Raw genomic sequence first — 27497 nt, 5'->3', positions numbered from 1 at the left:
TTCTATGGATTATCCAGCCATTAACTTTAGAGCCCTATTTATTGCTTGACTTTGGAGGTCAATGGCCAAGACCCTTTAAAATTTGGTGATCTGAACACCATTCACTCACTTCAGATCAGAGTCATAAAATAATTTATCAATTAGGTACTTCAAAAGTTATGGCAAAAAAAAAAGTTATGGCTACTATAGAAATGGCAAATTTTAGTCTGGAAATATATGCATTCTTTTTTTTTTTTTAATGATACAAGACACTTACAGACACATATTCAGGAATAGAAAGCTGATCTTCCGGAAGACCTTTTAGGTTCATATATTGGTCTTCTGTCAACTCAAAGTCACGCAGGTTTCGACGAATATCTCCAGCTTTCTCTCTTAGCTGAAGGTTTGTCTCTTCTAGTTGCTTCTGTCTCAATAAAATAGTTTCCATTTCTTGTTTCATTAGTTCTTGATATTTTCTACATTAGGAGAGAATGTATAGCAAGCTTAAAAAAATCACTGAGATCTAATTTTCTCAAAGTTCCTTTTTTATAGTAACATAAAATTAAGAAATGAGAAGCTTAATAGTATTTTTGGCTCCAACTAAATGCTGACTTAACCAGTTAAACACGAAATGACAATGCTACACTAATTACTGAACGTGTAGCCACATAAATTATTAAATAGAAAATTAATGTTCTTAATAACATTTAAAATTCAAATTATAAAATTATACATGTCTTCTCCTTAAGGTGTAAATCTTATATACCTGCTTTGGACCCTACTCATTAAAGTAATTTTCATTTGTCTTTATCCAGGTACTTCAAGGTATACCTCTTTAAGATGGCAACACTGAACCACCATAATGTATTCATTCAACCAATGAGGTAATGAAATCAGTAATCCACACATAATCAACCGCCTTTCTCAAGGAATCCATGTAGTACACATTGTTAGTTGCCCACCCAAAAATTTTGAGCAGGAAGGCACCCTCTGATTTTTCCCCCTCCTACTGTATCACTCCCATCAACATACAAACATGCTGTTATTCGTCCTGTCTTAAATGAACAAACAAGCTCCCACAATTTTTGACCCCCTTTCACTGCCCCTTTTGTTTCTCTAAAGTATTCTGTATGTGCTCTCTTCAATGCCTTTCCTCTTAAACCCAGGCCAATCAGGTCTGGTAACATTCAGATTGCTAATGATCAATTCTCAGTTCTTTCCATCCCTATCAATAGCACTTGAGACATCTGATCTCTCCCTCCTTTCTTCATCTGGCTTCCCAGACACCCTATTTTTTTCCTCTTCATTTTTATCCTATTTTCTTGGTGGCACTTTCTCGGTCTTATTATCTAGTTTGCCTTAGTGTTGGAGTACTCAGTCCCCTCCTCTGTCTGTGTTCACTCCCTTGGGGAATTCATCCAGTCTCGTGACTTAAATACCATCTATATCCTAATGACCCAGATTTATATCTCTAGATCAGACTTCTCATATACCTCCACATGGATTTCTAATATGACAACTCTACCTTAACATGTTCCAAATTGAACTCCTGCTCTTCTCTCACAAACCTATTCCGCTATGGTTTCAGCATCTTTAGTTTTGAATTTTATTTTATTTATTTATTTTTTATACAGCAGGTTCTTATTAGTTATCTATTTTATACATATTAGTGTATGTATGTCAATCCCAATCTCCCAATTCATCCCACCACCACCCCCAACCATCTTTAGTTGACAGCAATTTCATCCCTTCATTTATTCAGGCCAAAAATGTTGGTACAATCCTTGATTCCTCTTTCTCTCCTAAACCCCACATCTAATCCATTAGGACATCCTATCAACTCTACCTTCAAAATATATTCAGAATCCAACCACTTTTTACCACTATCAGCTATCAAGAGAATTACTGCAATAGTCTCCTACTGCCCTCTCCACTTCATTTAATTTGATCAGTGCCTAAAGAAATAGAGTAGAAGTCCTATTATCCAATGCAGTGGTTTTCAAAGTGTTATCCCCAAACCAGTAGCAGCATTAGCATCATCTGGGAACTTGGTAAAAATGCAAATTCTCAGGGCCCAACTCAAATCAGAATCTGAGGGTGGGACCCAACAATCTTTTTTCAGCCCGGCAGGTGGTTCTGATGCATGCTAAAATTTGAGAACCACTTATCTAATGAGATAGTAGCTGATAATTGGTCTGATAATTTTTTAAAATATCAGTTAAAGAGTAAGATCTTATAAAGGGAAAAGACACCTACTTTACACATTTACAGCTAATTAAAATATAGACATAAACATTCACTGGCAACATTTTTTACATAGGGTACAGATTTTTTGTAATATGGAGATATGCTTTGTTTTTCTGTAAATCATTTTTCATGATTTCCAAATCTGATTTCTTTACAATGGCAGGAGACCTTTTGAAAAGACACTTGGGAAATCTGAGGATACTTATTATGGATTTGATTTTTGCCCCTAATCTCTAAACACCTCTTGCTTACACTTAATTTGATGATTTTTAGTCACTCGCTTTAATTGAATCTTTCCAAAGAATTCATTATAGTTTGCAAATAAATGGCATGTTTTTGTACTCATTTTAAAATATAATTTTAATTAAGTGTAAGTATGATTATGTAAGTATAATAAGTATGATTGGCATAGGCATATTTGAGAGTAAACACAACAGACTCTGCATAAACACACAACTGAGCTGGAGGAAGTATGTAGGCAAACAAAAGGTACATTAACCCAGAAGAATTCAATGGGCCATAAGAATATATCAGTATGTTCTACAGAGCAAATGAAAAATTTAATCCAGACAGCCAGTTAAGTGGTGGTGAGTTTAGAGAGCTTCCATTGTCATTTATGGTTCACTGACACTGGCAATATTTGTTGAATGAATGTTGAATTCTGGCTTTTTGAATTTTGTGTACGTATCAAGTAGTTTTTTTTGTCAGTCTGGATGTAAAAATTATTACCGTCTTTGATTGAAGATTTCTCTATTTTAGCTTACGATCACATGCATGAATACGTAATGACATTACTAACTGCTAGACAGGTATTGCTACTTATTTATTTATTTATATATTTGCGGTACGCGGGCCTCTCACTGTTGTGGCCTCTCCCGTTGCGGAGCACAGGCTCCGGACGAGCAGGCTCAGCGGCCATGGCTCACGGGCCTACCGCTCAGTGGCATGTGGGATTTTCCCGGACCGAGGCACAAACCCGTGTCCCCTGCATCGGCAGGTGGACTCTCAATCACTGCGCCACCAGGAAAGCCCGGTATTGCTGCTTTTTAAAACTTTTACCTGGCATCCTTTTGTTGAAAAGTCAACTGGTTTTCTAATCTCAATGTTAGTAGCTGCTTCTGGTGAAGTGCATCATTAAGCTTCTCTTCCAATTCTTCAATCTTAAAAAAGAGAAAAAGATAAATTATACGGTCAGTTCGCAAATTTATCATTTAATAAAACCTTCTGTTTGTTCATAAAAATGGTTGGTAAACTATGCTTTGGGGCTTCCCTGGTGGCGCAGTGGTTGAGAGTCCGCCTGCCGATGCAGGGGACATGGGTTTGTGCCCCAGTCTGGGAAGATCCCACATGCCGCGGAGCAGCTGGGCCCGTGAGCCATGGCTGCTGAGCCTGCGCGTCCAGAGCCTGCGCTCCACAAAGGGAGAGGCCTCAACAGTGAGAGGCCCGCGTACCGCAACAAACAAACAAAAAACAAAAAAACTATGCTTTGAATCTGCTGCCTTATGAATGTTTTTTTGCCAGGCTGTCATTAAGATCATTTTTTCCCATTAATCTAATCTAAGTGAAAAACCCTTTGACAACTGGAATTTTTATGCTGGTGCCTTGCCCAGCTAATTATTTCCTGGCCAGACCCTGAATATATACCTCAGATCCATCTATAATCTCTGCCTACTATACATCTTCAATTGATTACATGGGTGTTGCAATAAATGTCCAAAATGAACCTAGTCATCACCCTCACTTATCTTATATTCCTTACATCTCCCTGGGCTCCAAAGCAAAAAAATCTGAGTCACGCATATTTGATATATCTCCTCCATTGCTTATTCTTATCTGACATCATTTTTATTTTTATTTTTTTTCCATCTTTATTGGAGTATAATTGCTTTACAATGGTGTGTTAGTTTCTGCTTTATAACAAAGTGAATCAGTAATACATATACATATGTTCCCATATCTCTTCCCTCTTGCGTCTCCCTCCCTCCAACCCTCCTTATCCCACCCCTCTAGGTGGTCACAAAGCACCAAGCTGATCTCCCTGTGCTATGCGTCTGCTTCCCACTAGCTATCTATTTTACGTTTGGTAGTGTATATATGTCCATGCCACTCTCTCACTTTGTCACAGCTTACCCTTGCCTCTCCTCATACACTCAAGTCCATTCTCTAGTAGGTCTATGTCTTTATTCCTGTCTTATCCCTAGGTTCTTCTTGACATTTTTTAAAATTAAATTCCATATATATGTGTTAGCATACGGTATTTGTTTTGCTCTTTCTGACTTACTTCACTCTGTATGACAGACTCTAGGTCCATCCACCTCATTACAAATAGCTCATTTTCGTTTCTTTTTATGGCTGAGTAATATTCCATTGTATACATGTGCCACATCTTTATCCATTCGTCTGATGATGGACACTTAGGTTGTTTCCATCTCCGGGCTATTGTAAATAGAGCTGCAATGAACATTTCGGTACATGACTCGTTGTGAATTATGGTTTTCTCAGGGTATATGCCCAGTAGTGGGATTGCTGGGTCATATGGTAGTTCTATTTGTAGGTTTTTAAGGACCCTCCATACTGTTCTCCACAGTGGCTGTACCAACTCACATTCCCATAAGCAGTGCAAGAGTGTTTCCTTTTCTCCACACCCTCTCCAGCATTTATTGTTTCTAGATTTTTTGATGATGGCCATTCTGACTGCTGTGAGATGATATCTCATTGTAGTTTTGATTTGCATTTCTCTAATGATTAATGATGTTGAGCATTCTTTCACGTGTTTGTTGGCAGTCTGTATATCTTCTTTAGAGAAATGTCTATTTAGGTCTTCTGCCCATTTTTGGATTGGGTTGTTTGTTTTTTGTTATTGAGCTGCATGAGCTGCTTGTAAATTTTGGAAATTAATCCTTTGTCAGTTGCTTCATTTGCAAATATTTTCTCCCATTCTGAGGGTTCTCTTTTGGTCTTGTTTATGGTTTCCTTTGCTGTGCAAAAGCTTTGCAGTTTCCTTAGGTCCCATTTGTTTATTTTTGTTTTTATTTCCCTTTCTCTAGGAGGTGGATCAAAAAGTATCTTGCTGTGATTTATGTCAGAGTGCTTTGCCTATGTTTTCCTCTAAGAGTTCGATAGTTTATGGCCTTACATTTAGGTCTTTAATCCATTTTGAGCTTAACTTTGAGTGATCTAATCTCATACTTTTACATGTACTTGTCCAGTTTTCCCAGCACCACTTATTGAAGAGGCTGTCCTTTCTCCATTGTACATTCCTGCCTCCTTTATCAAAGATAAGGTGACCATACGTGCGTGGATTTATCTCTGGGTTTCCTATCCTGTTCCATTGATCGGTCTTTCTGTTTTTGTCCCAGGACCATACTGTCTTGATTACTGTAGCTTTGTAGTATAGTCTGAAGTCAGGGAGCCTGATTCCTCCAGCTCCGTTTTTCATTCTCAAGATTGCTTTGGCTATTCGGGGTCTTTTGTGTTTCCAAACAAATCGTTAAATTTTTTGTTCTAGTTCTGTGAAAAATGCCAGTGGTAGTTTGATAGGGATTGCATTGAATCTGTAGATTGCTTTGGGTAGTAGAGTCATTTTCACAATGTTGATTCTTCCAATCCAAGAACATGATATATCTCTCCATCTATTTGTATCATCTTTCATCAGTGTCTTATAATTTTCTGCATACAGGTCTTTTGTCTCTTTAGGTAGGTTTATTCCTAGATATTTTATTCTTTTTGGTGCAATGGTAAATGGGAGTGTTTTCTTGATTTCACTTTCAGATTTTTCATCATTAGTGTACTGGAATGCAAGAGATTTCTGTGCATTAATTTTGTATCCTGCTACCTTACCAAATTCATTGATTAGCTCTAGTAGTTTTCTGGTAGCACCTTTAGGATTCTCTATGTATAGTATCATGTCATCTGCAAATAGTGACAGCTTTACTTCTTCTTTTCCGATTTGGATTCCTTTTATTTCCTTTTCTTCTCTGATTGCTGTGGCTAAAACTTCCAAAACTATGTTGAGTAAGAGTGGTGAGAGTCGGCAACCTTGTCTTGTTCATGATCTTAGTTGAAATGGTTTCAGTTTTTCACCATTGAGAACGATGTTGGTTGTAGGTTTGTCATATATGGCCTTTATTATGTTGAGGAGAGTTACCTCTATGCCTACTTTCTGCAAGGGGTTTATCATAAATGGGTGTTGAATTTTGTCAAAAGCTTTCTCTGCATCGATTGAGATGGCCATATTTTTTTTCTTCTTCAGTTTGTTAATATGGTGTATCACATTGATTGATTTGCGTATATTGAAGAATTCTTGCATTCCTGTAATAAACCCCACTTGATCATGGTGTATGATCCTTTTAATGTGCTGTTGGATTCTGTTTGCTAGTATTTTGTTGAGGATTTTTGCATCTATGTTCATCAGTGATATTGGCCTGTAGTTTTCTTTCTTTGTGACATCCTTGTCTGGTTTTGGTATCAGGGTGATGGTGGCCTTGTAGAATGAATTTCGGAGTGTTCCTCCCTCTGCTATATTTTGGAAGAGTTTGAGAAGGATAGGTGTTAGCTCTTCTCTAAATGTTTGATGGAATTTGCCTGTGAAGCCATCTGGTAATGGGTTTTTGTTTGTTGGAAGATTTTTAATCACAGTTACAATTTCAGTGCTTGTGATTGGTCTGTTCATATTTTCTATTTCTTCCTGATTCATTCTTGGCAGGTTGTGCATTTCTAAGAATTTGTCAATTTCTTCCAGGTTGTCCATTTTATTGGCATAGAGTTGCTTGTAGTAATCTCTCATGATCTTTTGTATTACTGCAGTGTCAGTTGTTACTTCTCCTTTTTCATTTGTAATTCTATTGATTTGAGTCTTCTCCCTGTTTTTCTTGATGAGTCTGGCTAATGTTTTATCAATTTTGTTTATCTTCTCAAAGAACCAGCTTTTAGTTTTATTTAACTTTGCTATCGTTTCCTTCATTTCTTTTTCATTTATTTCTGATCTGATCTTTACGATTTCTTTACTTCTGCTAACATTGGGGTTTTTTTGTTCCTCTTTCTCTAATTGCTTTAGGTGCAAGGTTAGGTTGTTTATTCGAGGTGTTTCCTGTTTCTTAAGGTAGGATTGTATTGGTATAAATTTCCCTCTTAGAACTGCTCTTGCTGCATACCGTAGGTTTTGGGTCGTCGTGTCTCCATTGTCATTTGTTTCTAGGTAGTTTTTGATTTCCTCTTTGATTTCTTCAGTGATCACTTTGTTATTAAGTAGTGCATTGTTTAGCCTCCATGTGTTTGTATTTTTTACAGATCTTTTCCTGTAATTGATATCTAGTCTCATAGCGTTGTGGTCGGAAAAGATACTTGATACAATTTCAATTTCCTTAAATTTACCAAGGCTTGATGTGTGACCCAAGATATGATCTATCCTGGAGAATGTTCCATGAGCACTTGAGAAAAATGTGTATTCTGTTGTTTTTCGGTGGAATGTCCTATAAATGTCAATTAAGTTCATCTTGTTTAATGTATCATTTAAAGCTTGTGTTTCCTTATTTATTTTCATTTTGGATGATCTGTCCATTGGTGAAAGTGGGGTGTTAAAGTCTCCTACTATGAACGTGTTACTGTTGATTTCCCCTTTTATGGCTGTTAGTATTTGCCTTATGTATTGAGGTACTCCTATGTTAGGTGCATAAATATTTACAATTGTTATGTCTTCTTCTTGGATCGATCCCTTGATTATTATGTAGTGTCTTTCTTTGTCTCTTCTAATAGTCTTTATTTTAAAGTCTATTTTGTCTGATATGAGAATTGCTACTCTAGCTTTCTTTTGGTTTCCATTTGCATGGAATATCTTTTTCCATCCCCTCACTTAGGTCTGAAGTGGGTCTCTTGTAGACAGCATATATATGGGTCTTGTTTTTGTATCCATTCAGCCAGTCTGTGTCTTTTGGTGGGGGCATTTAATCCATTTACATTTAAGGTAATTATCGATATGTATGTTCCTATTCCCATTTTCTTAATTGTTTTGGGTTTGTTATTATAGGTCTTTTCCTTCTCTTGTGTTTCTTGCCTAGAGAAGATCCTTTAGCATTTGTTGTAAAGCTGGTTTGGTGGTGCTGAACTCTCTCAGCTTTGCTTTTCTGTAAAGGTTTTAATTTCTCCATCAAATCTGAATGAGATCCTTTTGGGTAGAGTAATCTTGGTTGTAGGTTTTGCTCCTTCATCACTTTAAATATGTCCTGCCAGTCCCTTCTGGCTTGCAGAGTTTCTGCTGAAAGATCAGCTGTTAACCTTATGGGGATTCCCTTGTGTGTACTTTGTTGTTTTTCCCTTGCTGCTTTTAATATGTTTTCTTTGTATTTAATTTTTGACAGTTTGATTAATATGTGTCTTGGCGTGTTTCTCCTTGGATTTTTCTTGTATGTGACTCTCTGTGCTTCCTGGACTTAACTATTTCCTTTCCCATATTAGGGAAGTTTTCAACTATAATTTCTTCAAATATTTTCTCAGTCCATTTCATTTTCTCTTCTTCTTCTAGAACCCCTAAATTCGAATGTTGGTGCATTTAATGTTGTCCCAGAGGTCTCTGAGACTGTCCTCAGTTCTTTTCAGTCTTTTTTCTTTATTCTGCTCTGCAGTAGTTATTTCCACTACTTTATCTTCTAGGTCACTTATCCGTTCTTCTGCCTCAGTTATTCTGCTATTGATCCCTTCTAGAGTATTCTTAAGTTCATTTATTGTGTTGTTCATCATTGCTTGTTTCATATTTAGTTCTTCTAGGTCCTTGTTAAATGTTTCTTACATTTTCTCTATTCTATTTCCAAGATTTTGCATCATCTTTACTATGATTATTCTGAATTCTTTTTCAGGTAGACTGCCTATTTCCTCTCATTTGTTAGGTCTGGTGGGTTTTTATCTTGCTCCTTCATCTGCTGTGTGTTTTTCTGTCTTCTTATTTTGCTTATCTTACTGTGTTCGGGGTCTCCTTTTCACAGGCTGCAGGTTCGTAGTTCCCATTGTTTTTGGTGTCTGTCCCCAGTGGCTAAAGTTGATTCAGTGGGTTGTGTAGGCTTCCTGGTGGAGGGGACTAGTGCCTGTGTTCTGATGGATGCGGCCAGATCTTGTCTTTCTGGTGGGCAGGTTCACGTCTGGTGGTGTGTTTTGGGGTGTCTGTGGACTTATTATAATTTTAGGCAGCCTCTCTGCTAATGGGCGGGGTTGTGTTCCTGTCTTGCTAGTTGTTTGGCATAGGGTGTCCAGCACTGTAGCTTGCTGGTCGTTGAGTGAACCTGGGTGTTGGTGTTGAGATGGAGATCTCTGGGAGAAATTTTGCCATTTGATATTATGTGGAGCTGGGAGGTCCCTTGTGGACCAGTGTCCTGAAGTTGGCTCTCCCATCTCAGAGGCACAGCACTGACTCCTGGCTACAGCACCAGAGCCTTTCATCCACATGGCTCAGAATAAAAGGGAGAAAAAGTAGAAAGAAAGAAAGAAAGAAAGAGGATAAAAGAAAATAAAATAAAGTAAGGTAAAACAAAAAAGTTATTAAAATAGAAAAATAATTATTAAAAAAAAATTTTTTTAACGTAAAAAAAGAAAAAAAATATGGATGGATAGAACCCTAGGACAAATGGTGAAAGCAAAGCTAAACAGACAAAATCTCACACAGAGGCGTACACGTACAAACTCAGAAAAAGTGGAAAAGGGGATAAAATAATAAATCTCACTCTCAAAGTCCACCTCCTCAATTTGGGATGGTTCGTTGTCTATTCATGTATTCCACAGATGCGGGGTACATGAAGTTGATCGTGGAGATTTAATCTGCTGCTCCTGAGGCTGCTGGGAGAGATTTCCCTTTCTCTTCTTTGTTCTCACAGCTCCCAGGGTTCAGCTTTGGATTTGGCCCTGCCTCTGCATGTAGGTCGTTGGAGGGCATCTGTTCTTTGCTCAGACAGGACGGGGTTAAAGAAGCCACTGATTCGGGGGCTCCGGCTCACTCAGTCCGGGGGGATGGAGGGGTACAGAGTGTGGGGCGAGCCTGCGGCACCAGAGGCCGGTGTGACGTTGCAGCAGCCTGAGGCGTGCCATGCATTCTCCCAGGGAAGTTGTCCCTGGATCCCGGGACCCTGGCAGTGGCGGGCTGCACCGGCTCCCCAGAACGGAGGTGTGGAGAGTGACCTGTGCTCGCACACAGGCTTCTTCGTGGCGGCAGCCTTAGTGTCTCATGCCCATCTCTGGTGTCCGCGTTGTTAGCCACAGCTCGTGCCCGTCTCTGGAGCTCCTTTAAGCAGCGCTCTTAATCCCCTCTCCTTGTGCACCAGGAAACAAAAAGGGAAGAAAAAGTCTCTTGTCTCTCCGGCAGCTCCAGGCTTTTTCCTGGCCTCCCTCCTGGCTAGCCATGGTGCACTAACCGCTTCAGGCTGTGTTCACGCAGCCAACCCCAGTCCTCTCCATGTGATCCGACCAAAGCCCCAGCTTCAGCTCCCAGCCCCGCCTGCCCCAGCGGGTGAGCAGACAAGCCTCTCGGGCTGGTGAGTGCTGGTCGGCACTGATCCTCTGTGTGGAAACCTCTCCACTTTGCCCTACGCACCCCTGTGGCTGCGCTCTCCTACGCGGCTCTGAAGCTTCCCCCCTCTGCCACCCACAGGCTCCGCCTGCGAAGGGGCTTCTAGTGTGTGGAAACCTTTCCTGCTTCACAGCTCCCTCTCACTGGTGCCGGTCCCGTCCCTATTCTTTTGTCTCTGTTTATTCTGTTTTCTTTTGCCCTACCCAGGTACATGGGGGAGTTTCTTGCCTTTTGGGAGGTCTGAGGTCTTCTGCCAGCGTTCAGTAGGTGTTCTGTAGGAGTTGTTCCACGTGTAGATGTATTTCTGGTGTATCTGTGGGGAGGAAGGTGATCTCCGCATCTTACTCTTCCGCCATCTTCCCCCTCTTCTGACATCATTGTTTTTATTGTTGAGCTTATTCCGTAAAAAGCTGTCAAAACTATACCATCCTCTTTAATACCCAGTGACAAGTCTTCAGTTAGACCCCTGTCATCTCTCACCTGGATTATTATAATGGTTTCCTAACTGGTTTCCCTGCTTTCAGTTTTGCCAATCTCCAAAACTATCTTCATCTTATCTTTTAAAAATGCTATCAAAAATTTATTTCCCCAGTTTTAAATCCTTCAGAGGGTCCTCACTGTCTTCAGAATAAATTCCAAACCTAATGGCATACTATACTAATCTTTCTTGATCTGGCCTTTACCTACCATGTCTCTCATCCCTAGCTTAAAAGCAAACTCTGTTCCAGCAAAAGTAAGTGCTTGCCATTTCCCCAATATGCTGTGCTCCCTCTTAAGCCTCCATGCACCCGAGTTCACTCTTAGACTATTTAAAAAATTCTTTACTCTTTCCCTTTCAACCCAGGCAGTTCTTGTTCACCTTTTAAAATATGCAGATTAATTTAACAGTCAGTCCTTAATACATTCAAGTGAATTCCTTTTGTGTCATCAAATTCTCCTTCTCTACTGAACTATTCCTGTCATTAAACAAACATGTTTTTGTCTCCCATTAAAAAACCCAACAAACCACACTCCCTTGATCCCACCACTTCCTCTGCCACAGTACCATTTTCTCTGCTCATCATCAGAGCAAAACTTCCATATGGTTTTTGTCCCACACTATTCCAGTAACAATTCTCGTTAAAGTTATGAATCCCATCCATAATGCCCAGTCCAATGGTTATTTCTGCGTATTTATCTTACTTGACAACATGATTTGGCAGAGCTGACCACTCCATCCTCTTTCACCTTATGTGATACTCCTCCTGGTTTTCCTGCTTAACTCACTGGACCCTCTCAAGGTTCTCAGGTTCCTTTGCTGGATTTTCTTCTTTTAACACATTTCTAATATTTGACTACTCATTGACTTGGTTTGGGGCCCTCTACTCTCCCCACGTAATGCCACCAAATCCCATAGCTTTAAGTGGCACCTACATGCTGATGTATATTACGTGTGTGTGCCCCCCCCCCCCAACTCCCTGGTCATGGACTGTCCTCTAAAGTCAGAGCGACAATTCTATTTATGAGTCTAATGGGTGGACATTTAAAGTTTAACATATTCAAAACAGAACTTAAACTTTATCTCCTATATCAGTTTTCTCCCAGCCTTCTATTTCTCAATAAATGGCTCCAGGTGATGAAGCCAAAAAGTTAGGAGACTTACGTAAGGCAATAGCCTAATACTGTCTTCCTCTTCTACCTTATCTGCTCTTAGTCTATTACTTCACCGACATTTTGAAAATAAAAATCAGGACATGTCACTCCAGGCGCCTAAAATCTGCAAATGACTTCTCTGTTACATAATCTAAAGCAAGGGTTAATATACCATGGTGATGGGCCAAATCCAGCCCATGTCCTGTTCCTGATTATCCATGAGCTAAGAATAGGTTTTACATTTATAAAGTTGCTAAAAGAAAAAAAAAAAAAAGAAGGAAGAATATGTAATAGACCATATGTGGCCTGCAAAGCATAAAATATTTACTGTCTGGCCCAGGCCTTTACAGAGAAAGTTTGCTGACTCCCTATCCAAAGCAGAAAACTCGCACTGCTGAGCAATGTCACGTCACATATCTTGAAGATATCTTGTTTAATTGTTGTTTGATCATGTCTCTCACTTGAATGTGATCTCCATAAAAAAGGGACTCTGTCATATTTACTGCTATATTCCTGGCAACATGTCTCAATAAATGTCTTAAATCAACAAAAGATAACCACATTCCTCATAATTACTATTTTGCAAATCAAGAAAACTGTTACCACAAGGAGAAACTTCCGTTTTTTCCAGGGTTAGAACTTCTACAATTTTAACTGACTTTTAGATTAAGTCCCTCAATTCAGAGACAGTCAAGCTAGGGAGATTCACTCCTCCATTTCCAAGCAATAAAGAACCCACAGATCTCCAATGAGAAATAAACCAAGAGAGATTTTGGCATTTAAAAATTGACAAGCAAGAAGAATGAGGAAGAAAGGAGTAAGGAGGGGAATAAGGAAAGTGATTTAGGTAGCAATAAGTGGGGATAAAAGTGCAAAGCTAACAATCCTCTAAGATTAGGAAGTTTGGCCTGAGCAGCTTGCCTTCCCAGTGCTCTCAGTCAGCAAGCAGCTGAGTGGGGAGGGGGAATCCATGCTTTTTAAGTTTCCTGGGACCAACCTGCTTCTGTCAAATCAACATGGGTCGAGACATTCTTAGTAATAAACTGTACCACCAGTAATAAGCTGTAATAAACATAAGCATTGTACCCTTGCCATACTGGTGTGGAGAGAAGTTATATTATATAGATTCACATATTTCCGAACTAAAAAAGACCTTGATGAATGGAAAAAACTGTTACTTGTCTCCCAACATCAAGTTTTCCCCTCTTTCTCAGGTAACTCTGGTTTTTATTAGAGACAACAATCTGTCCAGTTAAAGACTTACACTTCCCAGCTTCCCACTCCAACCATTATCATGGAGCTATAGTCTTGGGAGGGAAATTTATTTTTGTAATGCTAGAATGCGACATTTTCATCTTCGTATCCCTGATGTTCAATGTATTGGTAAGCTTTGGAGAATGAATGAGTGGCTAAAAATACTGTTTCTTCATCAATCCCAGACGGACACTTTTCCACATTTTTCATCTCTGAAGCTGGAATGCATCTTACAAACTACAGCACATAACAGTTTAACTTGGCAGTGTTTAACCCTAGCAATACACATAGTGGTCCGTTTTCCAATCCAGGTGGCTTGGATTTGATGAATTAAGGAAGAGTAATTCTTCTACCATATAATACTTCCTCCCATATTTGACAGCAAATATATTACCCCAAGGGGTCTCTAAGCAGGACAACCCTAGTGCTCATAGACAAAAAACACAGGAATGTAGAGCAGGCAGCTACTCTGGAGAGCAATTTGGAAGTACACTTAAATTAAGTAGACATATACCCTGTGAGCCAGAAATTCCACTCCTTAGTATATATGTCAAAGAAATGTTCACACCAGGTCCAGAAGAGGAATGTCTAAAGAAGGCCACGCTGCATGTGGTGGCAAGGAGCTAGAGGCACCCTGGGTGCCTATCGCTGCGGGAATGGGTGGACGGATGGGTAGACACACAGCTGAACTGTGTAGCTGCTGGAAGCAAAGCACTAGACTTGCACGTGGTAACATGAAGGATCTTAAAAACCGCACTGAGTTGAAAGAAAAACTATAAAAGAAATAAAATCTAAAACAAAACATGCAATTCAGATTTATGTAAAGGTAAAAAATAAGAAAAATACTCGTGTTCAAGATAAATGTTTATAACAACCATAAGTTGAGTATAACCTTTAAAAATTGTGAATCACTATGTTGTACACTTGAAACTTATATAATACTGTAAATTGACTGTACCTCAATAATTTTTTTTAAAGAATAAATGTTAAAAGGAAAAAACAAACATAGAGAAAGGGAGGAAGAGAAATGAATTATGTGAATAAAAAGAATAAATGTACAAAATAAGAAGTGATCTTGCAAGGATCAATGATGACTGTGTGTCATAAGCTCAGGAATATGACTAACTTAATCTTCTACATTTTCAGCCCAACCAGAAAACCACAAAAGTAAAAAACTATACTAAGCACCATGGGATACAATAATAATAATATACAGTGCTGAATAAATATAACTACTATTATTTATTATATACCAGGCATCTAAGAGCTTATGTGCCTTGATTAATTTAATCCTCCAACAACTCCATGAAGTAAAAACTATGATTATTCTTATTTTACAGGAAATCAGGGAATAAAAACTTAAGGAATTTGCTCAAGGTAACTATAAGGGCTGGGATTCAAACTCAAACTGTGTGTGTCTGGAACTGCAGCTCTGATCTGTTATACCAGAAAGCCTCTCATGAATAAACCACCATGCCAATAATGTAAACGTTACACTTTAAAAAGGAGAGAAGCTATTTACAACCAAGCACAATGCAAGCTGAAAACAAATAATTTAAAAAGTGGCCAAACAAAATGTAATTTTCAATGTGGTATACAGTTGGCACTTAATAGAATATTTGTTGACTGAGTGGGTAGATTAACAAGTGGGATACTACCTCAGGCTTCTTCAATGACTTCCATTGAAGGAGGTCTTAAGGATAGAGATACATGAGCCAGTAACACTGTGGCAGTCCATTTGAAGAGTAAAAACAATATGACTAAGGGAAAAGAATGGGAAACCACAGGATACACTGATAAAATACCAAGTGACCTAGTCTAGGTAGGTGACTTCATAAAGAACCTAAAAGGAAGTCTTAGGAGGTTTACTTGGATGGAGCATAGGCATTAGACTTCTTGGTGTTAATCCCACCTGGCTCCATCACTTCCATCTGAATGGCCTTGGTAAGCTATTAACCAGTTATGGTTCTGTTTTTTTCAACAGCAAAATGAGGTTAAGTCACTCAGTTAAGAACCAGCTGAGCACTTACTAGGTGCCAGGGACAGTTCTAAGTGCTAGAGATACAACAGGGACTACAAAGAAGTCCCTGTCCTCAGGATCCTTACACTTTATTAAGAGAGACAAATACCCAACAAACAAGGCAGGTAGTCCTATGAGCATAGATGTAAGGCACAGAAAATAAGCAGAGTGAAAAAAATGAGAATATTACTTTAGTTAATAACAGCAACAATGACTAATACTTATTGTGTGCTTACTAAATATCAGTCTAACTTATGCTATTGATTCATTTAATATGAGAGGTCAGAGAAGATCCCCCTAAAAGCTCCTACACCTCAAAGAGCTGTATGGCTTAAATGAGATAATACATGAAAAAGCTCACAGAACAGGGTCTGGAACAGAATAAGCACTCAATAAATGTTAGCTACTAATATATATATTTAAATGTACCTAAATGATTTCTTTACATCATCAAGACCTTGGGGTTTAGGACATTTCATTTTCCTAGAGAGGCATGGTCAAGAAATTTTTCTAGCAGCATGATACTTATACATAGGCAAGAACTAACCAAGACTGACTTAACAAGAGAGAAGGTAAATATAACTGAAACAAAATGGGGAGGGGAGGAGATAGGAAGAGGTGGGATCAAGAGCAAAGATGGAGGGTTTACTACTGGAAAGAAAAGACTTTCTCAGAAGACAGAAGTAGTAAGAGTTACAATGTTTATCCTGTCTTTCTGAAATCACTGTAAATTTTTTATAACTAGCGACAACTTTACCAGGCCTTACATAAAACACTCCGTAACTGTAAATAAACACACAAGGCAGAAAAACAAGGACTAGGGCATCCCTTGTTACTTGGCAGATACCACTTGTTAAAGAATAGGGTAAGTGAATTTGTTACACTTGGTACTATGACACAGTAACTATCAAAGAGCAAGATATAAAGAAACCAAATCTCCATGCTAGAGGACTAAACAGATTCAGTAATGTAATAATGATCTTGATTCTCCCTATCCAACTAGTCACATCAGGGCTAATTCTCAATGAAGCAGAAAAAACTTGGCCAGAAAAAAACACTGGAGAAAATATACCTCACACATAATACATTAAAAAAACTGAGCCTAGGGGCTTCCCTGGTGGCGCAGTGGTTGAGAGTCCGCCTGCCGATGCAGGGGACACGGGTTCGTGCCCCGGTCTGGGAAGATCCCACATGCCGTGGAGCGGCTGGGCCCGTGAGCCATGGCCGCTGAGCCTGTGCGTCCGGAGTCTGTGCTCCGCAACGGGAGAGGCCACAACAGTGAGAGGCCCGCGTATCGCCAAAAAAGAAAAAAAAAAACAACTGAGCCTACAGAAGGAATTCATCCCTGCCCACCTTTAAGTCACCCCTTCTTTCAAGACTTTTTATTTGGTACACAGAATTATTATTCACTTCCCTTCTCCTTTTATTTTACTTATGTATTTAATAAATTTATTGATTTATTTTATTTTTGCTTTGGGTCTTCACTGCTGTGGGTGGTTTTTCTCTAGTTGCGGTGCGCGGGCTTCTTGTTGCGGTGGCTTCTCGTTGTGGAGTGCGGGCTCTAGGTACACGGGCTTCAGTAGTTGTGGCACGTGGGCTTCAGTAGTTGTGGCTCACGGGCTCTAGAGCACAGGCTCAGTAGTTGTGGCGCACAGGCTTAGCTGCTCTGCGACATGTGGGATCTTCCCAGACCAGGTCTTGAACCCATGTCCCCTGCATTGGCAGGTGGATTCTTAACCACTGTGCCACCGGGGAAGCCCCCCTTCTCTTTTTAAAAACAGCTTTTTTAAACTATGCAAGAAAATATAATTCTTTTCTTGATATTTTAAATTTATCATTTTAAGTTCAGATTACATAAACTTAATTCTTATATATCTGCAGTTTCAAGACAATAAAGCACACAGATAGCAAATTTACACATGATCTTACCTTTGTAAGATAATCAACCTTCAAATTGTCAATCATCATATTTTTCTGTGATAGCTCTATTTTCAGTAACTGAATATTATGAAGCAGTTCTTTCCGTTCAATTAGCTGCTTGGTGATTTTGACTTTACCGTCTCTCTCTTCTGATGAGGAAATATCATCTGTAGGAACTGTTGTTTCTAGACTAATATCTTCAGATTCCAGAGAGCTAGAGATGTTCAGTGTTTTTGATGGCTTGGCAACTTTTTGAGACATTTTTAATTATTATGGGACACTTTTCTTCTCCAATTCTATTTCAATTTTCTGTAGATTAAAAAATATTGATTTAAACGTACTCAAACATTCTCTATGGAAAGCATAAAGTATATCAAAGAGATACTAAGGGTTCCCTAAGTAAATATTAGGCAAACTGGAGGACCCCAAATCTAGGGCAGATTGGTTAAGTTACTGCTCAAATCAAACATATTAAATCAAACTCATTAAGTCTTATTCTAAAACATACTTTTTTTAAAATTAATTTTTCTTGGTGTATAGTTGCTTTACAATGCTTTTTTTTTTTTTTGAACCCATACTTTTTATGAATAGAAAACCCAGTTCCTGGGGGCAGGACTCTTACTTGGAGTAAACAAAGAAATGTATGAGATAAACAATAAAGCCCTAAATTGCTAGTACCCAGGAATACTACTAATAAAAGCAGCACATGAAGATAGAGAAGTTTCTTCTGAGTTGGTCAGGGGAAGGTTATACAGAGGTAGGACTTAGAATCTTGAAGGATTTGGAAACGAGTAATAAAAAGGGAAAACCATTCACATTTTAAGGTTGGTATAGAAGTGATGAAAGTGTAAAACAACAGAGGGACATAGTAGTAGTCAGCCTGGTCCAAGCCCATGTGAATCTGAGTTGTGACTCCAAACACAAACACACAGAAGGGTTGTCCCTTATACATAATCAAGACTGTGGAGGACCTTGAATGTTTCAGTATGTTCGAAATTTATTCTACAGGCAATGAGGCATCAGTTAAGTTTTTTTTAAAAGGGAAATAGTGAGATAAAACTTTTTTATAGACTTGCAGATAGCAAAATGAAAACAAGAGAGTAAAAGACAAATTCCTCGAACTCCTTACCCTTTCACAAAAATTTCAGCAACTCCCTCGTTTTAATACTACACGATATAATAAATTACTTACGGTATTGTAGATATCAGTTTTTCTAAACTGAACGATTAGAAAAAAGGTGTGTGGAAGGGAAACCTAAGAACTCTGACTGGATCGGCTTCCCTCGTTTTTAAAGGGAAAGGGATAAGGAAAGGCGAAATCAAAGACAGGCAACATCACCTGGGATACAAAGGGTCCGGGACTGGCACTGCCCACACGTGCGGCGTGAAGAATAAAACCCGAATTTGTTAGCATCAGAAGATTCCTTGTCCCAGGCACAAAAGGAAGGGGCGAGCCGTGAGCTACCTGGAACGCTTCAATTACTCCACGTCGCAGGCTAGAGAAGCCGCCACCGCTGCTACTTTAGGTGAGCTGAAGGTGTCTCCAGACAGCAGCTCGGGTTGCAGTCTCTTAACGAGAAATCACACGTCGGTGACCGTTAGCACCCGTAACCAAAACAACCATTTCCGCACAGGGAGGAAGCTGCAGCAGGCAGATGCCCACGCTACCGGAACTCAGCCCTCCCGCGTCCACCCAGGCGCGGGAAGCAAAGCATGCTGGGAGATGGAGTCCGGAGGCGGCCCCGCTCAATTCACGGGCGGAAATGGCTCCGGGCTCCTCCCATCTACCCGCTTTCGCCCAATCCTCGCAGCCCTCAGAGAGCCAACCAACGGCTGTCTCGAGGTTTCCCCGCGAGAGGGGTTTACTAATATCCTGGAGGGGGAAGGAGCAAACCTCTGGGTAAAGTGTAGTTGTGCGACAGGGTTCCAAGCTTGACATTTTCCGCCGGAAGAGAACTGTTGAGGTCGGGATTCCAAGCCGCGAGGCAAGATGCTCAAGTCCAGGACTTTCTTAAAAAAGACGCGGGCGGGCGGCGTGATGAAGATCGTGCGCGAGCACTACTTGCGAGACGACATAGGCTGCGGTGCGTCTGGATGCGCGGCGTGCGGAAGTGCGCACGAGGGGCCGGTCCTCGAGCCGCAGCCCCTGGATCGGGTTAGCAGCCTCTGCCCGCAGCCGCACTACTTGCTGCCTGACACCAACGTGCTGCTCCACCAGGTGCGCCGGTAGGCGGGCGAACCGCGGCACAGCGGCGCCACCGGGAGAAAGGGAGATAGGGAGACTGATGCCCAAGGAGGAGCGTCTTGGGCAACATCACGTACTTAGGGAGAGGCAAACCCCGTCAGGACCTATGCCTCCTGCCCCCCCAGGCCGAGGTTCTTTTCCATGTACTATTTTGTTTTGGGTTTTTTTTTTTGAGTTCTTGGAGTTATAGGAATTTTAAATACGTCAATTTTCTAACTCCTGGTGTCTCTTCTGCCTTAGATTTTAATGTCTGGAGGTCGGGGACCTGGGCTTCTGTGGCCTCCAGCCTGCGACCCCCAGGCAGCTTGTAAGTGCCTACGAACGAAAGCTATGTGGGCCAACGTATTACTTTATTAATGAAGTTAATTCTACAAAGTTTTGTAATTAGCCTATTTACATGTGTACTTTTTTAATGGACCTGAAGGGTTTTCTGTTGCAAAATAGCTCCTTATTTAATGTACGGTTAGTGTTTTTTTTTTAACCGGCAGAGTTTCACGTTCAACAGAAGCAATTTATGAATGAACAGAGGAAAAATTAACTCTTCGTTTATTTATTTATTTGTTTATTTATTTAAAAGATTGATGTCCTTGAGGACCCTGCCATCAGGAATGTCATTGTGCTACAAACAGTTCTCCAAGAAGTGAGAAATCGGAGTGCTCCGGTATATAAACGAATCCGAGATGTGACTAATAACCAGGAGAAGCATTTCTATACATTTACTAACGAGCACCATAGGTAGGGGGGAAATTATGTCAATTATCAGAAAACTATAGAATTAGCTAAACTGGGGGGAGAGTTCCTGGCGGTAATCTGTGACATCGTCAGAAGATACACCATAGGTTTCATACTTCTGAGAGTAATATTTGGTTCTTACAGAGTTTACAAACCTTGCTAAGGTCACATAGGCATTGATTGGGTCAAACCCAGAACCAAAGTCTCCTGGTTCCTCGGCTATGGTAGGTACTTTAATTTCCAAAATGTTTTCATTTTGAATTGGTTTTAGCATGAGTCGAGCAATAGGATTTTGGAAGACGAGATTTGCCTAGGTTCCTGGTATACCATATTAAGCGAATAACCAACAAAGATTAATAAAATATAGGAGTTTGTGAAGGAAAGCTTTAAAAATATAAAGCAGATATATTCTTAATGGGCTCTTAACAATTAAACTAATACCTTATAACAGATCCTATTGACGACAATAAGGTTAAGAAATAGAATTCTTTATGTTTCAGATTCAAGACCTTTGTTTGAACTTAATGTATGATCTTAGAAAATATGATATTGCCTGTTCCTTATGTTACAGAAATAATTTATGATGAGTCCTAGCTTACTTTTTTTTCCTTATAAATTTATTTTATTTATTTATTTTTTGCTGCATTGGGTCTTCATTGCTGCGCACGGGCTTTCTCTAGTTGCGGTGAGCAGGGGCTACTCTTCCTTGTGGTGCGCGGGCTTGTCATTGCAGTGGCTTCTCTTGTTGAGGAGCACAGGCTCTAGGCACAAGGGCTTCAGGAGTTGTGGCACGTGGGCTCCAGAGCGCAGGCTCAGGAGTTGTGGCACACAGGCTTAGTTGCTCTGTGGCATGTGGGATCTTCCTGGACCAGGGCTCGAACCCGTGTCCCCTGCCTTGGCAAGCGGATTCTTAACCACTGCGCCACCAGGGACGTCCCTAATTTACTTTTATTAGATCAGAGTTTCTCAATGTTGGCACTATTGACATATTGGACTGGATAATTCTTTGTTATGGGAAGGCTGTCTTAGGAATTGTAGGATGTTTAGCCGCATCCCTGGCCTATATGCACTAGATGCCAGTAACAGACCTCCCCTTCCCCACCGATCCACCGAGCTGTAACAACCTAGAATGTCTCCAGACATTGTGAAATGTCCCCTGGCGGGGAAAATCACTCCCTGGTTGAGAACTGCTAGATTAGACAGTAGATGTAATAATGAAATCCCACTGGAATATGCAAATTAAAAATATTTAATTTCTCAAATTTCTCTTCTTTATTCTTTTTTTTTTTTTTTGTGGTACGCGGGCCTCTCACTGTTGTGGCCGCTCCTGTTGCGGAGCACAGGCTCCGGACACGCAGGCTCAGCGGCCATGGCTCACGGGCCCAGCCGTTCCGCGGCATGTGGCATCTTCCCAGACCGGGGCACGAACCTGTGTCCCCTGCATCGGCAGGCGAACTCTCAACCACTGTGCTACCAGGGAAGCCCTCTCTTCTTTATTCTTATATCCCACACTTAAATACTGTTGTTGTAAAGAACATCAGTAAAGCACCTGTAGACTTCTTATTTCTGTCTCCTCTCGAAATCCAGAAACAGAAACTTCACTGTTTTTCAGTGCTTAAAGACCTAGTGTCTGTGGAGCATGATCATTGGATTTTTAATCCAAGGTTAGCAATTTTGTTAACTTAAGTGCAGTGAATAGAGCTTAGCAATACTGGGGTTGACAGGAAGAATTAAGACACTCGAGCAAATCTCATGTCAGGTTGTTGCTCAGTCATGCTAAAACCAATTCAAAAATTTATGAGTGTCTTTGATAAGCTTAAAAGCATTATCAGGTTTATTTAATGGTGAATAATAAAATAATTCTGAAAACCATATAAATAAGTACAGAATTCTAAAATTGAGCCTATAATTTTTAAGAAGTAGGTAGAAGTTGTTGTGCTGAATTTTGTTATTGTACTTAAATTTAGCTTCAAAGAACAGATTTAAAGAAATAAGTATGCTGACATTTGATAGCTCAGAGTGGATAGACTTAGAAGGAATATACAATCATATCTGTATCTGGTCTTTCAGTCCCTAGATGGTGTTTGTCATTTATTCAGGGTTTACCATGGATAATTTATGTGCATTATGTATTTAATAACTATACATTAATCATATCATCACAAATCATCTAATCATACAATCAATAGCTTTTAGGAATTCCTGTTAATCTACAGTTTGAATGAAATCTCATTATCAGACCTGCAAAGTTTTAGTATAGTTTTTTTCCAACAGACTATTACTTTTTTAATGTCCCAACCTCAAGTAGAAATTCTGATCTTGAATTTTTCTTTTGGTGAAAAAAATTTATTTTAGTCTTTTTTATTGCTCCATTAATGTGATTTTTTTCTTTTCCAAGTAAGTTGTTGTCTTAAAAACGTGACTAGAGGGATCTTATTTGTTTCCACTCTGAGTTATAAATGTGAATACATTCAAGAGAAAAAGATGTACCATTGACATTAAGTTTAGTAATTATTAAGCATTTATGTCCTAAGACTTTTTACATGTGCTTGATTCTGTTGTTTTCCATTTGTTTCTTTTTTTTCCCTTTCTATTACACTTAGAGAAACTTATGTAGAACAATTACAGGGAGAAACTTCTAATGACAGGAATGATAGAGCCATTCGAGTAGCAGCAAAGTGGTACAATGAACATTTGAAGAAAATGTCGGCAGAGAATCAGCTGCGAGTTATCTTCATAACCAATGACAGGAAAAACAAAGAGAAAGCCATAGAAGAAGGGATACCAGCTTTCACTTGTAAGTCTCCATGGAGACTGGACTGTTAGTTCATGTTTGCAAATGCATGTAAAAACTATCATCAGGCCCATAATCAGATGTTCATTTGACCATTTGGTATTTTCATAGTCCTATATAACTTAATGTGATATTTTTGTGTTTTTTTTTTTATTTCTCAGCATTTCTAAGCTAAGTGAGTTGTACCACCAGTGGCTATTAATTTCCCTATCAAGACTTGGAATTGGCTTAGCAATGAAAGCTTATAGATATACTTGACCCACTGCCTTTGGGCGTGACCACCTCAACAGAGGGCTTCCCCCCCACCAAAAAAAATTGACATATGTACTGTCACAAACAAAAGAAGGGGAAAAAACATATCTAAGGAGGAAAAAAAACCACATTTGAATTTATCAAGAACAAAAAACTTATTTTTCAGGTGAAGAATATGTAAAAAGCCTAACTGCTAACCCCGAACTCATAGATCGTCTTGCTTGTTTGTCTGAAGAAGGGGTATGTTTGAGTTTGTTTTATTTTGTTTTTGAAAAGTGAAATTATTAATGTATCCACTTCCGGATGTTAGGCTCATAGTTACCAAATTTAAAAATTGGAATATCAGTGGGTAAGCTGGAATTGGAATAGGAGTTGGGTTATAAACAAGAGTGGCTCTAATAGACTTCTTATCAAAATGTCCTAAAGACTTGACTTTCTCAAATAGCGCTCTTTACTGATATATCCTCAGCAACCCGAGTAGGGCCTGGCACAAGGTGGCACTATCTGTTTGATTAATAAATGAAGGAATTCATGGCTGGCTTGTGATGAGTAGGTATTTGACAAAGAAGTGGTGGGCACTGCAGAGAGAGCATACAGTTGTAGCATCAATTCCATAGGAGGAGGGAGGGAGTCATAAGAGGTAGAACAGGAAGGCAAGGGACCAGATAGTGTGGACTTAACAATTTATTCTGTTAGTAATTTTTAAACTGTCTTGTAAAGGTCTCCCTAAAAGGCTTCTATGAAGAGAAGTTAGCAGATAGGATTCTGGGCTCCCTACCTTATATTGTCAGGCTAAAAGACATTAAAGGTGGATGAGAGTGTGTCTAGGAGGAACAGAGGAGAAGGACCAGAATTGTTACTTATTTGGGAGACTACTCCAATTTCGATTTGTAAGATGATGCATTGTATCAAGGGCAAGATTAGAGGCAGAGGGATGAGAAAAGGGATCACTGCCATAGTGGACTTGAGAGGGAACCATTAAACTTTGTGAGCCAATATTTCCTTGTATGTAAAGTGTGCTTAGCAATAATGACTTCATAGTGTTGTTATTAGGGTTGAATGAGGTGATAACAGTTGTGTTCATAAAATTCTTATCTCAGTGCCTGGCAAACAGCTATGGTAAATGTAAATGGTAGATACTATTGATATAAAAATAGGTTTTATGTAATATAACATTATATGTACATCCAATCTTTACAGCATTTTCTCCATCCCTGCTTGTCTTCAACCAGCTACTTTACAAAACTAAATGGAAGTGAGAAAATAAAAGCTGGGCTTGATTTTTAGAATACAGATTTAGGATTATCCTGTCTAATGAGTAGCCACTAGTTGCATGCGGCTGTTTAAATTTAATTCAGGTTAAAACTTCAGTTTCTCAGTTGTACTAGTCAACTTTCAAGCAACCAGGAGCTACTTGTGCCTAGTGACTACCATACTGGAGATCACAAAAAGAACACTCCCTTTATCACATAGTTGTTTTGGTCTAGAAGAAGAAACAAGGAGTAATCCAACATTGGTGATTCACAGTATTTGATTATGCACTGTGGTAGGGTTAGTGTAGGATATGGTGAAATTACAGTTGACTCTATTGTAACACATGTGTGTTCCTCAAAGTCACTGTGCCATGCAAAATTATATAATGAAACCCACAGAGCTTAGGGAAAATGTGGTTAGGGAAACACTCAGAAACTTCATGAAGCGGTGAAAAGAGGGTTATCTAAATTTGAACAGAAAGTTGTTACACCAGATGAAGTGCTGTGGCTCGTAAAACACAGTGATCTGAAGTAACTGATAGATGTTTGAGAGTGTGTTTGTGTGTGCGCGTGTGGATTCAGCTTGGTTCAGCTAGGTGCAGTTTTCTGCAATCACCTGGTATTTTTTTTTAACATCTTTATTGAAGTATAATTGCTTTACAATGGTGTGTTAGTTTCTGCTTTATAAGAAAGTGAATCAGCCATACATATACATATATCCCCATATCTCCTCCCTCTTGCGTCTCCCTCCCACCCTCCCTACCCCACCCCTCTAGGTGGTCACAGAGCACTGAGCTGATCTCTCTGTGCTCTGCAGCTACTTCCCACTATCTATTTTACATTTGGTAGTGTATATATGTCACTGCTACTCTCTCACTTCATCCCAGTTTACCCTTCCCCCTCCCTGTGTCCTCAAGTCCATTCTCTACATCTGCATCTTTATTCCTGTCCTGCCCCTAGGTTCTTGATAACTATTTTTTCTTTTTTAGATTGCATATATATGTGTTAGCATACGGTGTTTGTTTTTCTTTCTGACTTACTTCACTCTGTATGACAGACTAGGTACAACCACCTCACTACAAATAACTCAATTTCGTTTCCTTTTATGGCTGAGTAATATTCCATTGTATATATGTGCCACATCTTCTTTATCCATTCATCTGTCGATGGACACTTAGGTTGCTTCCATGTTCTGGCTATTGTAAATAGAGCTGCAGTGAACATTGTGGTACATGACTCTTTTTGAATTATGGTTTTCTCAGGGTATATGCCCAGTAGTGGGATTGCTGGGTCATATGGTAGTTCTATGTTTAGTTTTTTGAGGAACCTCCATACTGTTCTCCATAGTGGCTGTATCAATTTACATTCCCACCAACAGTGCAAGAGAGTTCCCTTTTCTCCACACCCTCTCCAGCATTTATTGTTTGTAGATTTTTTGATGATGGCCATTCTGACCGGTGTGAGGTGATACCTCATTGTAGTCTTGATTTGCATTTCTCTAATAATTACTGGTGTTGAGCATTCTTTCATGTGTTCATTGGCAATCTGTACATCTTCTTTGGAGAAATGTCTTTTTAGGTCTTCTGCCCATGTTTGGATTGCATAGTTTGTTTTTTTGATATTGAGCTGCTTGAGCTGCTTGTAAATTTTGGAGATTAATCCTTTGTCACTTGCTTCATTTGCAAATATTTTCTCTCATTCTGAGGGTTGTCTTTTCGTCTTGTTTATGGTTTCCTTTGCTGTGCAAAAGCTTTTAAATTTAATTAGGTCCCATTTGTTTATTTTTCTTTTTATTTCCATTTCTCTAGGAGGTGGGTCAAAAAGGATCTTGCTGTGATTTATGTCATAGAGTGTTCTGCTTATGTTTTCTTCTAAGACTTTGATAGTGTCTGGCCTTACATTTAGGTCTTTAATCCATTTTGAGCTTATTTTTGTGTATGGTGTTAGGGAGTGTTCTAATTTCATTCTTTTACATGTAGCTGTCCAGTTTTTCCAACATCACTTATTGTAGAGGCTATCTTTTCTCCATAGTATATTCTTGCCTCCTAAATCAAAAATAAGGTGACCACGGGCTTCCCTGGTGACGCAGTGGTTGAGAGTCCGCCTGCCGATGCATGGGACACGGGTTCGTGCCCCAGTCCAGGAAGATCCCACATGCCCCGGAGCGGCTAGGCCCGTGAGCCATGGCCACTGAGCCTGCGCGTCCGGAGCCTCTGCTCCGCAACGGGAGAGGCCCGTGTACCACAAAAAAAATAAAAATAAAAAAAATAAGGTGACCACATGTGCATGGGTTTATCTCTGGGCTTTCTATCCAGTTCCACTGATCTATATTTCTGGTTTTGTTCCAGTACCATACTATCTTGATTACTGTAGCTTTGTAGTATAGTCTGAAGTCAGGGAGCCTGATTCCTCCAGCTCCGTTTTTCATTCTCAAGATTGCTTTGGCTTTTGGTGGTCTTTTGTGTTTCTATACAAATTGTGAAATTTTTTGTTCTAGTTCTGTGAAAAATGCCATTGGTAGTTTTATAGGGATTGCATTGAATCTGTAGATTGCTTTGGGTAGTATAGTCACTTTCACAATGTTGACTCTTCCAATGCAAGAACATGGTGTATCTCTCCAT

The 27497-nt window shown here is 39.6% G+C and overlaps 2 protein-coding genes across 8 annotated transcripts in view; one reads left to right on the top strand and one right to left on the bottom strand.

Annotated features, from left to right (window-relative positions):
- The window catches only part of PIBF1 (progesterone immunomodulatory binding factor 1), a 212929-nt gene extending 193317 nt beyond the window's left edge, over positions 1–19612 (bottom strand). For 4 of the 5 annotated variants that reach the window (XR_012327715.1, XM_073795291.1, XM_073795292.1 and 1 more), the window contains exons 1-4: positions 18940–19260; positions 17610–17909; positions 3286–3386; positions 257–455 (exon numbers count right to left, since the gene is read on the bottom strand). Coding sequence is in view for 4 of the 5 variants with exons in the window: in XM_073795291.1 (XP_073651392.1) it covers positions 257–455; positions 3286–3386; positions 17610–17861 (552 nt within the window). In the remaining variant the exon portion in view is untranslated. Of the gene's footprint in view, positions 1–256; positions 456–3285; positions 3387–17609; positions 17910–18939; positions 19261–19494 lie in introns of those variants that run through there. The other variant, XM_073795290.1, reaches the window with a different exon arrangement.
- The window catches only part of DIS3 (DIS3 homolog, exosome endoribonuclease and 3'-5' exoribonuclease), a 28171-nt gene continuing 20264 nt past the window's right edge, over positions 19591–27497 (top strand). For 2 of the 3 annotated variants that reach the window (XM_019921054.3, XM_004324353.4), the window contains exons 1-4: positions 19591–19818; positions 20423–20580; positions 23181–23374; positions 23790–23863. In XM_019921054.3, coding sequence (XP_019776613.1) covers positions 19591–19818; positions 20423–20580; positions 23181–23374; positions 23790–23863 — 654 coding nt within the window. Of the gene's footprint in view, positions 19819–20422; positions 20581–20784; positions 20802–23180; positions 23375–23789; positions 23864–27497 lie in introns of those variants that run through there. The other variant, XM_019921056.3, reaches the window with a different exon arrangement.

Source organism: Tursiops truncatus, chromosome 18 (genome assembly GCF_011762595.2).
Source record: "Tursiops truncatus isolate mTurTru1 chromosome 18, mTurTru1.mat.Y, whole genome shotgun sequence".
Classification (NCBI taxonomy): domain Eukaryota; kingdom Metazoa; phylum Chordata; class Mammalia; order Artiodactyla; family Delphinidae; genus Tursiops; species Tursiops truncatus.
This window is presented reverse-complemented; position numbering and strand designations above follow the sequence as displayed.